Source organism: Oncorhynchus kisutch, unplaced genomic scaffold (genome assembly GCF_002021735.2).
Source record: "Oncorhynchus kisutch isolate 150728-3 unplaced genomic scaffold, Okis_V2 Okis05a-Okis16b_hom, whole genome shotgun sequence".
In the NCBI taxonomy this organism is placed as follows: domain Eukaryota; kingdom Metazoa; phylum Chordata; class Actinopteri; order Salmoniformes; family Salmonidae; genus Oncorhynchus; species Oncorhynchus kisutch.
In genome coordinates, this window is record NW_022261982.1 from 3,372,971 (window position 1) to 3,386,773 (window position 13,803).

At 42.0% G+C, this 13,803-nt stretch overlaps 1 protein-coding gene across 1 annotated transcript; it reads right to left on the minus strand.

Moving 5' to 3' along the window:
* Positions 1 to 45: 45 nt before the first annotated feature.
* Positions 46 to 13,787, minus strand: LOC109886779 (OX-2 membrane glycoprotein-like). The gene is made up of 6 exons (XM_031813295.1): positions 13,694 to 13,787; positions 2,163 to 2,498; positions 1,666 to 1,971; positions 1,544 to 1,579; positions 1,353 to 1,446; positions 46 to 1,259 (listed from the first exon to the last, which is right to left on the minus strand). Exons 1-6 carry the CDS (start codon positions 13,746 to 13,748, stop codon positions 1,253 to 1,255), a joined length of 834 nt encoding a protein of 277 aa, XP_031669155.1. The 5' UTR covers positions 13,749 to 13,787; the 3' UTR covers positions 46 to 1,252.
* Between the last annotated feature and the right edge of the window lie 16 nt (positions 13,788 to 13,803).

The window sequence follows — 13,803 nt, forward strand, 5'->3', positions numbered from 1 at the left end:
ATTTAAAGAACGATTTTGAATCTTAAACAATATAAAACATACAGATCAAGCGAGAATAATATCCTGATTTATTAACAGTGTCAAATCAAGTGTTGTCAAGCACAACATTCATGATCAAAATAAATACAAACAGGAACTAAAACGTGATACAATTAAATCTAGTGAACAAGGTACAGTATATCAAACTATCAAAGTGCAAAACATTGTTATCATCATTATATGTTCAGGGCTCAAATACATTCATACATTGATAGAGGAGGTAAAACATCCCTGTATCACTAGAGGTACCGTATGTAATAATAACAGCATAAACCTCACATTGCACTTGTGTCAATCATGTTTAAATGGATTCAAGTTCCATTAAATAGAAGGACAACATATACAAATATATTCTCCCCTGTCTTCTTCCTGGTGTGTCATAAGTCAATTGTAGGTGGTCATGTGTTCTAATATAATATATTTCCTCACTGACAAACCTCATCTCAAAACTAAAGTGCAATTTCAAAACAAAAAACAGTATTAGTGACATTATGTAATGTATGGTGCAGGTATAAATTAGCTTATGACTGGGGAAGAAATATGACTCTGACATCTCAAAAAGGTTCAATATATCTAGTACACAGTGCATCTGCCTGTCTCATTAGAAATGTTTGTCATAACCACATCCTTCTAAACGTAGGAGCTGGGCTAATAACGAATACTAATGAAGAACAGGAAGGCCTGCACACTGTTCATGCTCCCAAGACTCCCAGACAGTCTCATAGATGAATATTAGTACTGTATCTTGCTAGTCGCCATGCATTTAATATGATCTTTGTCATACAATTAGAATATACTGTAATATTCTACAGATGGATTAGTAGTCTGGTTGAGACGTGTTAGTGGATCTCATCTCTTGAGGAACTGGGCTCTTCTGCAACTGGACTCTAACATTTACAATCTCTGTTTCAAGCACTACCAGGATGATCCAATAAGGTTGTACTAATACATTTAGAATGTACTGGATATTGTTGTGGTCCTGAAAGACATGAACCCCAATGATACTGATCAGAGTCAGATCATGTTGTAGTAGTGTACTGATATAACGGCTTTGTGGGTATTTACAGTTACATATTCTCCAGGGAGGACATTTGATACTGAAAAGCAATTCAATGTTTTCTAATCTATTACCTACAGTAAGTACAAACACTGTCTACTTGTTTCAGGGTCATCATTTTGAGGGTTGAGTGTTGATGGTTCTTCCTGTTCTCTGTCATTGGCTGTGGGATTTGGGCTAAAGATTGTCAAACTTACAAAAACAATGTCAAAGTAATACAGTATTTTCTCTCTGTCATCTGAACAGTAAAACTTACCTTCTTGTTGTATTTCTCAGTTTGCACCACAGTACCACAGCAGCTCCACAGCACACAGCAATGAAACACAGTGAACTCATCACGGCACCAATCCCTGTTGGGTTACATGTGAAAGATGACAAGATGAGAATGGAACAATTCACAGATAAGAGTGTCAGAGATTAGTTGTGGTCAATAGATTAATGACTGACCACTGATCCTGTCACCATCAGTGACCTCAGGTACACCTAGCACAGAACATACAGAGACAGTGCTTCAGAATGACACCAGCATGTTGATTGTTACTGTAGGCATGTACAGAACCATTTCTCACCAGGAAATGAAGCATGACTTCTAGCTGGAATAACCATGGATACGTTCTTGGTGACACCTCCAGAGAACAGTGACACCATACAGCCAACACTGGTGTCTTTGTCAGGTAGACTGAATGCTGCCAGCGTAGAAGTTATGGTGACCGTGACAGATCCATTGAGATGGGTGACATTGGCCATTGTGGAATTTTCTAGAATGTCTGTGTCTTCCCAGGTTACTATAGGAACAGGCCGTCCAGTAGCAGAACAGGACAGAGTGGTGTGACTGTTGTTGGTTTGTGTGATGAGGAGTGAGGGTCCATACAGCTCTATAGAACAACAATAAACACAGTTCACAGTGAGACCACAATGATTCCATTGAAATGATTTACTAAATGATTCCATTTTGATAAATGGTTTCAAGACATTGGATGTATGAGCTGATAAAATGGCTGCTTGAAGTTCTGAAGAAGTTGTTCTGGGTCAGTCATTTACCGTACATTATGTTATCAGATTTTACCATTAATTTGGAGGCAGGTGGTTCCACTGATAGGTCCATCTGGAAAGGTGTTAAACAGACACTTGTAGCAGGACTCGTCTCCTCTTGACACTCCTCTGATGATGATAGAGCAGTTCTGCAGTCCCTCGTCTTCAAACTCCACGTTCCTCTGAAAAGGTAGGTTGACATCAGGACCTTGTTTGCTGTAAGTGGCCACATTTTCATTTGCCTCAGCTGTCACTTTTTGCCAGGTGACTTGCCGCACATCTTTGGCTTTCATGAGTTCACAGTTTAAGACTGCATCTTCTCCCAGTGTTGCTGTGACAACCTGCTGTGTTCTCACCAACTGAGAGAGCCCTGCATGAAGACAGTTACACACTACTTAGTACATTACAATCTCTCTCACACACACACACACACACACACACACACACACACACACACACACACACACACACACACACACACACACACACACACACACACACACACACTCAGTTGGTAGAGCATGGTGTGTGGTGGGTTTGATTCCCATATTATAAAAAAAATGTAAGTCTCTTGGAGAAAAGCGTCAGCTAAAAGCCATATTTTTAATATATATATATTTATATATTTTGTCGCACTGGGCTTTGCCTTTTTCTGACTATTTATGTAACAATACAATGTGCAGGAGGGCCAAATTGCCAATTGTGTTGCGTAGTGTAGTGTATTGTAGTGCTGTTTTGTGTAGCGTTGCGTTGCGATGCGTATCGTTGTGTTATGCAACTGTTAGAATAAAGAAGAGTGAGACAGAATGAAACATGTTTGTGATGTCATCATGAAATGTGTAGAAAGTTTCACTTTACTGAAAGCAGACAATCACTTTATTATGAGGCATTTCATCACTTCACCTAAAGCAGTCAAAGATGACTTTATACTGCAGCCATACTCAACTGGTGGACCGCGGTCCGGAACCACACCTAGAACAGGGTCAATACGGACTGCGGTACGGAACCACACCTAGATCAGGGTCAATACGGACCACGGTCTGGAACCACACCTAGAATGGTGTCAATACGGACCGTGGTCTGGAACCACACCTAGAATGGTGTCAATACGGACCGCGGTCTGGAACCACACCTAGAACAGGGTCAATACGGACCGGAGTTCCGAGATCTTTTTAGGAACTCAGTCATGCTTTCAACTTAGTGCTGTTGATTGCTGCAATAGCAGAATCAACAAGGTGCAATTTCAAAATGTTTGTAGTGCAAGGACAGTTTTCCTCTTATGTCATTCCCTGACAGAGCTCTTTCTAACCTGTCAGAAATATCCAGTTGATCAACTACTAGCCCAAGTCAGATAGATCGGTAAGTTAGGCTAACCAGCTATCTACATCTTGTAGTTGTTATGGTCAGATTAAGTAACCAGGGGCCTCGACCCCCAAGGGCCCGACATTTTGTTGAATCACTCAGGTACAGTATCATATGAACACACATTAGACATGGCAAAATGTGTAGAATTGCAGGAAATTAGCTTAAAAACTTCTAAATGTTCTCTCCACCAACAAGAGGGCTGTGAACAGTTTGGGGTCACATGGGTTGTAGAGGTTGGGGTTTGTTTCTATGCCGATAAATGACAATATCCATCCGGACCTTTGTCACCTCGGAAAGTTGTGTGACTGAACCTTCTGAAATAGTCCCCCTGTTATAGTGGCTAATAAGTATTCTATAACACACCATGAGAAAGATGATGTTCTGCTCATTGACAAAAAAACAACATTAAAAATGCATCACACTGATGGTCATTATAATGATGTATGATCCTTGAGGACTGCAGTATGGGTTAGTAATGCATCACACTGATGGTCATTATAATGCTATGATCCTTGAGGACTGCAGTATGGGTTAGTAATGCATCACACTGATGGTCATTATAATGCTGTATGATCCTTGAGGACTGCAGTATGGGTTAGTAATGCATCACACTGATGGTCATTATAATGCTATGATCCTTGAGGACTGCAGTATGGGTTAGTAATGCATCACACTGATGGTCATTATAATGCTGTATGATCCTTGAGGACTGCAGTATGGGTTAGTAATGCATCACACTGAGGGTCATTATAATGCTGTATGATCCTTGAGGACTGCAGTATGGGTTAGTAATGCATCACACTGATGGTCATTATAATGCTGTATGATCCTTGAGGACTGCAGTATGGGTTAGTAATGCATCACACTGATGGTCATTATAATGATGTATGATCCTTGAGGACTGCAGTATGGGTTAGTAAAATGCATCACACTGATGGTCATTATAATGCTGTATGATCCTTGAGGACTGCAGTATGGGTTAGTAATGCATCCTACTGATGGTCATTATAATGCTGTATGATCCTTGAGGACTGCAGTATGGGTTAGTAATGCATCACACTGATGGTCATTATAATGATGTATGATCCTTGAGGACAAAGTGACCAGCAGTTATGAAGCACTATGTTGCTGTACATCATAAGTCATTATGGTTAGAATTATAATGCTTTAGGAGTATTGGTGTACTGAATTAAGAGACTTAATGAGTCTTTATGTGTCTATAACTATGCTTATACAGCATTATTAACCTATCATAGTGCATTATGAGTACTTGATTGGAGTCCACCTGTGGTAAATTCAATTGATTGGACATGATTTGGAAAGGCACATACCTGTCTATAAACGGTCCCACAGTTGACAGTGCATTTCAGAGCAAAAATCAAGCCATGAGGTCGAAGGAATTCTCCGTAGAGCTCAGAGACAGGATTGTGTCGAGGCACAGATCCTGGGAAGGGTTCCAAAAAATGTCTGCAGCTTTGATGGGGGCCTCCATCATTCTTAAATGGGAGGAGTTTGGAACCATCAAGGCTCTTCCTAGAGCTGGCTGCCCGGCTAAACTAAGCAATCAGGGGAGAAGGGCCTTGGTCAGGGAGGTGACAAGAACCTGATGGTCACTCTGACAGAGCTCCAAAGTTCCTCTGTGGAAATGGGAGAACCTTTCAGAAGGACAACCATCTCTGCAGCACTCTTCCAATCAGGCCTTCATGGTAGAGTGGCCAGACAGAAGCCACTCCTCAGTAAAAGACACATGAAAGTCCACTTGGAGTTTGCCAAAAGGCATCTAAAGGACTCTCAGACCATGAGAAACAAGATTCTCTGGTCTGATGAACTTTTTGGCCTGAACACCAAGCGTCACTTCTGAGGAAACCTGGCACCATCCCTATGGTGAAGCATGGTGGTAGAAGCATCGTGCTGTGGGGATGTTTTTCAGCGGCATGGACTGGGAGATTAGTCAGGATCGAGGGAAAGATGAATGGACAAAAGTACAGAGAGATCCTTGATGAAAACCTGCTCCAGAGTGCTCAGGACCTCAGACTCGGGCGAAGGTTTACCTTCCAACAGGACAACGACCCTAAGCACACAGCCAAGACAATGCAGGACAAGCTTTGGGACAAATCTCTGAATGTCCTTGAGTTTACCCAGCCAGAGCCCGGACTCGAATCCGATCAAACATATCTGGTCAGACCTGAAAACAGCTGTGCAGCGACGCTCCCAATCCAGCCTGACAGAGCTTGAGTGGATCTGCAGAGAAGAATGGGAGAAACTTCCCAAATACAGGTGTGCCAAGCTTGTAGTGTCATACCCAAGAAGACTCAAGGCTGTAATCGCTGCCAAAGGTGCTTCAACAAAGTACTGTAGTATATAAATGCAATATTTAATTTGTATTTATTTTTTATAAATTTGCAAACAATTCTGAAAATCTTTTCTATGCTTTGTTATTATGCGGTATTGTGTGTAAATTGATGAGTGAAAAAACTATTGAATCAATTTTAGAATAAGGCTGTAACTTAACAAAATGTGGAAAAAGTGGAGTCTGAATACTTTCTGGATTCCCTGTATACATAATGTAGTGGTGTAGTACTCAGAATGGTCAGCAGGGGGGAGTACAGAACTAGTCTATAATCTAGTCTAGGTACAGTAGGAGGAAGTTATGAATGAAGTGGCTTTTAAACTGACAGCAGTATGGGTTAGTAACTGACAGCAGTATGGGTTAGTAACTGACAGCAGTATGGGTTAGTAACTGACTACAGTATGGGTTAGTAACTGACAGCAGTATGGGTTAGTAACTGACTGCAGTATGGGTTAGTAACTGACAGCAGTATGGGTTAGTAACTGACTGCAGTATGGGTTAGTAACTGACAGCAGTATGGGTTAGTAACTGACTGCAGTATGGGTTAGTAACTGACAGCAGTATGGGTTAGTAACTGACAGCAGTATGGGTTAGTAACTGACAGCAGTATGGGTTAGTAACTGACAGCAGTATGGGTTAGTAACTGACAGCAGTATGGGTTAGTAACTGACAGCAGTATGGGTTAGTAACTGACAGCAGTATGGGTTAGTAACTGACAGCAGTATGGGTTAGTAACTGACAGCAGTATAGGTTAGTAACTGACAGCAGTATGGGTTAGTAACTGACAGCAGTATGGGTTAGTAACTGACTGCAGTATGGGTTAGTAACTGACTGCAGTATGGGTTAGTAACTGACTGCAGTATGGGTTAGTAACTGACTGCAGTATGGGTTAGTAACTGACTGCAGTATGGGTTAGTAACTGACTGCAGTATGGGTTAGTAACTGACTGCAGTATGGGTTAGTAACTGACTGCAGTATGGGTTAGTAACTGACTGCAGTATGGGTTAGTAACTGACAGCAGTATGGGTTAGTAACTGACAGCAGTATGGGTTAGTAACTGACAGCAGTATGGGTTAGTAACTGACAGCAGTATGAGTTAGTAACTGACAGCAGTATGGGTTAGTAACTGACAGCAGTATGGGTTAGTAACTGACTGCAGTATGGGTTAGTAACTGACAGCATTGTGGGTTAGTAACTGACAGCAGTATGGGTTAGTAACTGACTGCAGTATGGGTTAGTAACTGACTACAGTATGGGTTAGTAACTGACAGCAGTATGGGTTAGTAACTGACTGCAGTATGGGTTAGTAACTGACAGCAGTATGGGTTAGTAACTGACAGCAGTATGGGTTAGTAACTGACAGCAGTATGGGTTAGTAACTGACTGCAGTATGGGTTAGTAACTGACAGCAGTATGGGTTAGTAACTGACAGCAGTATGGGTTAGTAACTGACAGCAGTATGGGTTAGTAACTGACAGCAGTATGGGTTAGTAACTGACAGCAGTATGGGTTAGTAACTGACAGCAGTATGGGTTAGTAACTGACAGCAGTATGGGTTAGTAACTGACAGCAGTATGGGTTAGTAACTGACAGCAGTATGGGTTAGTAACTGACAGCAGTATAGGTTAGTAACTGACTGCAGTATGGGTTAGTAACTGACAGCAGTATGGGTTAGTAACTGACAGCAGTATGGGTTAGTAACTGACTGCAGTATGGGTTAGTAACTGACAGCAGTATGGGTTAGTAACTGACAGCAGTATGGGTTAGTAACTGACTGCAGTATGGGTTAGTAACTGACTGCAGTATGGGTTAGTAACTGACAGCAGTATGGGTTAGTAACTGACTGCAGTATGGGTTAGTAACTGACTGCAGTATGGGTTAGTAACTGACTGCAGTATGGGTTAGTAACTGACAGCAGTATGGGTTAGTAACTGACTGCAGTATGGGTTAGTAACTGACTGCAGTATGGGTTAGTAACTGACTGCAGTATGGGTTAGTAACTGACAGCAGTATGGGTTAGTAACTGACAGCAGTATGGGTTAGTAACTGACAGCAGTATGGGTTAGTAACTGACAGCAGTATGAGTTAGTAACTGACAGCAGTATGGGTTAGTAACTGACAGCAGTATGGGTTAGTAACTGACTGCAGTATGGGTTAGTAACTGACAGCATTATGGGTTAGTAACTGACAGCAGTATGGGTTAGTAACTGACTGCAGTATGGGTTAGTAACTGACTGCAGTATGGGTTAGTAACTGACAGCAGTATGGGTTAGTAACTGACTGCAGTATGGGTTAGTAACTGACTGCAGTATGGGTTAGTAACTGACTGCAGTATGGGTTAGTAACTGACAGCAGTATGGGTTAGTAACTGACAGCAGTATGGGTTAGTAACTGACAGCAGTATGGGTTAGTAACTGACAGCAGTATGAGTTAGTAACTGACAGCAGTATGGGTTAGTAACTGACAGCAGTATGGGTTAGTAACTGACTGCAGTATGGGTTAGTAACTGACAGCATTGTGGGTTAGTAACTGACAGCAGTATGGGTTAGTAACTGACTGCAGTATGGGTTAGTAACTGACTACAGTATGGGTTAGTAACTGACAGCAGTATGGGTTAGTAACTGACTGCAGTATGGGTTAGTAACTGACAGCAGTATGGGTTAGTAACTGACAGCAGTATGGGTTAGTAACTGACAGCAGTATGGGTTAGTAACTGACTGCAGTATGGGTTAGTAACTGACAGCAGTATGGGTTAGTAACTGACAGCAGTATGGGTTAGTAACTGACAGCAGTATGGGTTAGTAACTGACAGCAGTATGGGTTAGTAACTGACAGCAGTATGGGTTAGTAACTGACAGCAGTATGGGTTAGTAACTGACAGCAGTATGGGTTAGTAACTGACAGCAGTATGAGTTAGTAACTGACAGCAGTATAGGTTAGTAACTGACTGCAGTATGGGTTAGTAACTGACAGCAGTATGGGTTAGTAACTGACAGCAGTATGGGTTAGTAACTGACTGCAGTATGGGTTAGTAACTGACAGCAGTATGGGTTAGTAACTGACAGCAGTATGGGTTAGTAACTGACTGCAGTATGGGTTAGTAACTGACTGCAGTATGGGTTAGTAACTGACAGCAGTATGGGTTAGTAACTGACTGCAGTATGGGTTAGTAACTGACTGCAGTATGGGTTAGTAACTGACAGCAGTATGGGTTAGTAACTGACTGCAGTATGGGTTAGTAACTGACTGCAGTATGGGTTAGTAACTGACTGCAGTATGGGTTAGTAACTGACAGCAGTATGGGTTAGTAACTGACAGCAGTATGGGTTAGTAACTGACAGCAGTATGGGTTAGTAACTGACAGCAGTATGAGTTAGTAACTGACAGCAGTATGGGTTAGTAACTGACAGCAGTATGGGTTAGTAACTGACTGCAGTATGGGTTAGTAACTGACAGCATTATGGGTTAGTAACTGACAGCAGTATGGGTTAGTAACTGACTGCAGTATGGGTTAGTAACTGACTGCAGTATGGGTTAGTAACTGACTGCAGTATGGGTTAGTAACTGACTGCAGTATGGGTTAGTAACTGACTGCAGTATGGGTTAGTAACTGACAGCAGTATGGGTTAGTAACTGACTGCAGTATGGGTTAGTAACTGACTGCAGAATGGGTTAGTAACTGACAGCAGTATGGGTTAGTAACTGACTGCAGTATGGGTTAGTAACTGACTGCAGTATGGGTTAGTAACTGACTGCAGTATGGGTTAGTAACTGACTGCAGTATGGGTTAGTAACTGACTGCAGTATGGGTTAGTAACTGACAGCAGTATGGGTTAGTAACTGACTGCAGTATGGGTTAGTAACTGACAGCAGTATGGGTTAGTAACTGACAGCAGTATGGGTTAGTAACTGACAGCACTATGGGTTAGTAACTGACTGCAGTATGGGTTAGTAACTGACTGCAGTATGGGTTAGTAACTGACTGCAGTATGGGTTAGTAACTGACAGCAGTATGGGTTAGTAACTGACTGCAGTATGGGTTAGTAACTGACAGCAGTATGGGTTAGTAACTGACAGCAGTATGGATTAGTAACTGACAGCAGTATGGGTTAGTAACTGACTGCAGTATGGGTTAGTAACTGACAGTAGTATGGGTTAGTAACTGACAGCAGTATGGGTTAGTAACTGACTGCAGTATGGGTTAGTAACTGACAGTAGTATGGGTTAGTAACTGACAGCAGTATGGGTTAGTAACTGACAGCAGTATGGGTTAGTAACTGACAGCAGTATGGGTTAGTAACTGACAGCAGTATGGGTTAGTAACTGACAGCAGTATGGGTTAGTAACTGAGAGCAGTATGGGTTAGTAACTGACAGCAGTATGGGTTAGTAACTGACTGCAGTATGGGTTAGTAACTGACAGTAGTATGGGTTAGTAACTGACAGCAGTATGGGTTAGTAACTGACTGCAGTATGGGTTAGTAACTGACAGCAGTATGGGTTAGTAACTGACTGCAGTATGGGTTAGTAACTGACTGCAGTATGGGTTAGTAACTGACTGCAGTATGGGTTAGTAACTGACTGCAGTATGGGTTAGTAACTGACTGCAGTATGGGTTAGTAACTGACTGCAGTATGGGTTAGTAACTGACAGTAGTATGGGTTAGTAACTGACTGCAGTATGGGTTAGTAACTGACAGTAGTATGGGTTAGTAACTGACTGCAGTATGGGTTAGTAACTGACTGCAGTATGGGTTAGTAACTGACAGTAGTATGGGTTAGTAACTGACTGCAGTATGGGTTAGTAACTGACTGCAGTATGGGTTAGTAACTGACTGCAGTATGGGTTAGTAACTGACTGCAGTATGGGTTAGTAACTGACAGTAGTATGGGTTAGTAACTGACTGCAGTATGGGTTAGTAACTGACTGCAGTATGGTTTAGTAACTGACTGCAGTATGGGTTAGTAACTGACAGCAGTATGGGTTAGTAACTGACTGCAGTATGGGTTAGTAACTGACAGCAGTATGGGTTAGTAACTGACAGCAGTATGGGTTAGTAACTGACAGCACTATGGGTTAGTAACTGACTGCAGTATGGGTTAGTAACTGACTGCAGTATGGGTTAGTAACTGACTGCAGTATGGGTTAGTAACTGACAGCAGTATGGGTTAGTAACTGACTGCAGTATGGGTTAGTAACTGACAGCAGTATGGGTTAGTAACTGACAGCAGTATGGATTAGTAACTGACAGCAGTATGGGTTAGTAACTGACTGCAGTATGGGTTAGTAACTGACAGTAGTATGGGTTAGTAACTGACAGCAGTATGGGTTAGTAACTGACTGCAGTATGGGTTAGTAACTGACAGTAGTATGGGTTAGTAACTGACAGCAGTATGGGTTAGTAACTGACAGCAGTATGGGTTAGTAACTGACAGCAGTATGGGTTAGTAACTGACAGCAGTATGGGTTAGTAACTGACAGCAGTATGGGTTAGTAACTGACAGCAGTATGGGTTAGTAACTGACAGCAGTATGGGTTAGTAACTGACTGCAGTATGGGTTAGTAACTGACAGTAGTATGGGTTAGTAACTGACAGCAGTATGGGTTAGTAACTGACTGCAGTATGGGTTAGTAACTGACAGCAGTATGGGTTAGTAACTGACTGCAGTATGGGTTAGTAACTGACTGCAGTATGGGTTAGTAACTGACTGCAGTATGGGTTAGTAACTGACTGCAGTATGGGTTAGTAACTGACTGCAGTATGGGTTAGTAACTGACTGCAGTATGGGTTAGTAACTGACAGTAGTATGGGTTAGTAACTGACTGCAGTATGGGTTAGTAACTGACAGTAGTATGGGTTAGTAACTGACTGCAGTATGGGTTAGTAACTGACTGCAGTATGGGTTAGTAACTGACAGTAGTATGGGTTAGTAACTGACTGCAGTATGGGTTAGTAACTGACTGCAGTATGGGTTAGTAACTGACTGCAGTATGGGCTAGTAACTGACTGCAGTATGGGTTAGTAACTGACAGTAGTATGGGTTAGTAACTGACTGCAGTATGGGTTAGTAACTGACTGCAGTATGGGTTAGTAACTGACAGTAGTATGGGTTAGTAACTGACTGCAGTATGGGTTAGTAACTGACAGCATTATGGATTCATGTATTGAATTATTAAAGAAACAAACTACAGAATGTGTGGACATAAGTGAATATAAGGAATATAAGGAACTATTATCAATCCTCTTAATTTGTTCACTGATTAAATCATACTAAACCAAACTAAACCTGATTCCTTCCCATGCTAGATTTTTTATTTATTTAACTAGGCAAGCCAGTTAAGAACAAATTCTTATTTACAATGTCAGGCCTATTGTAAAGCCCCCCCCTCCTGGCCAAACCCGGACGACACTGGGTCAATTGTGTGCCACCTATGAGACTCCCGATCATGGCCAGTTGTGATACAGCCAGGGATCAAACTCGGGTCTGTAGTGACACCTCTAGCCCTGCGATGCAGTGCCTTAGACCGATGCGCCACTCGGGAACTCTTTATTAGATTACAGAGACGTAGTTTATAGATCGACAGGAGCGGCTAGATGTTCTTTACCATTCAGCCATCAGATTTGCCACCAATGCTCCAAATAGGACACATCACTGCACTCTACACTCCTCTGTAAACTGGTAATCTCTGTATACCCATCGCAAGACCCACTGGTTGATGCTTATTTATAAATCCCTCTTAGGCCTCACTCCCCCCTATCTGAGACATCTACTGCAGCCCTCATCCTCCACATACAACACCCGTTCTGCCAGTCACATTCTGTTAAAGGTCCCCAAAGCACACACATCCCTGGGTCGCTCCTCTTTTCAGTTCGCTGCAGCTAGCGACTGGAACGAGCTGCAACAAACACTTAAACTGGACAGTTTTATCTCCATCTCTTCATTCAAAGACTCAATCATGGACACTTTTACTGACAGTTGTGGCTGCTTTGTGTGATGTATTGTTGTCTCTACCTTCTTGCCTTTGTGCTGTTGTCTGTGCCCAATAATGTTTGTACCATGTTTTGTGTTTCTATCATGTTGTTGTCATGTGGTGTTGCTACCATGCTGTGTTGTCATGTGTTGCTGCCATGCTATGTTGTTGTCTTAGGCCACTCTTTATGTAGTGTTGTCTCTCTTGTCATGATGTGTGTGTTATGTCCTATATTTTTAATCCCAGCCCCCACGGGAGGCCTTTGCTTTACAGTTTATACAGTGACTTTCACTACATTCATAATGTCATTTATCTGTATATATTTTTATATATGTTTGTGGAACATAAATTACATAATGAATGCAGTTTATTGAAATAAATAGGTTTGACCCCAGCCACCCCAGTCATAGACTGTTCTCTTTCCTACCGCATGGCAAGCAGTACCCACAACCCCTCTTTGATGCTGCTACTACTCTTAACTATACATTCATGTACATACTACCTCAATTTGCCCGACTAAGCGGTGCCCCCGCACATTGGCTTGCCGGACTATCTGCATTGTCCCGCCACCCACCAACCCTTTTTTTTTTTACATGCATAGTCACTTCAACCATACTACCGCAATCAGCCCGACTAACCGGTGCCTGTATATAGCCTCGCTACTGTTATTTACTTATCTGTTGTTCACCTAATAAGATTTTTAAACTTAAAAATAGCACTGTTGGTTAGAGCCTGTCAGTAAGCATTTCACTGTAAGGTTTACTACACTTGTTGTATTCGGCGCACGTCACAAATAAACTTTGATTTGAAAGCACCTCATCAATTAAAATAAAAAGCGGACTAATGCAGTATATCATGCATAAAACGGATATAACTCACCTTCAGGGAGGACTATTAGCTGAATAAACAGGTAGTTGTGGAGTGCAGGAGCCATGGTGAAAATGATTTTCCCTCCTGATTTGAATGGACCTATCACATACGGACCCTCC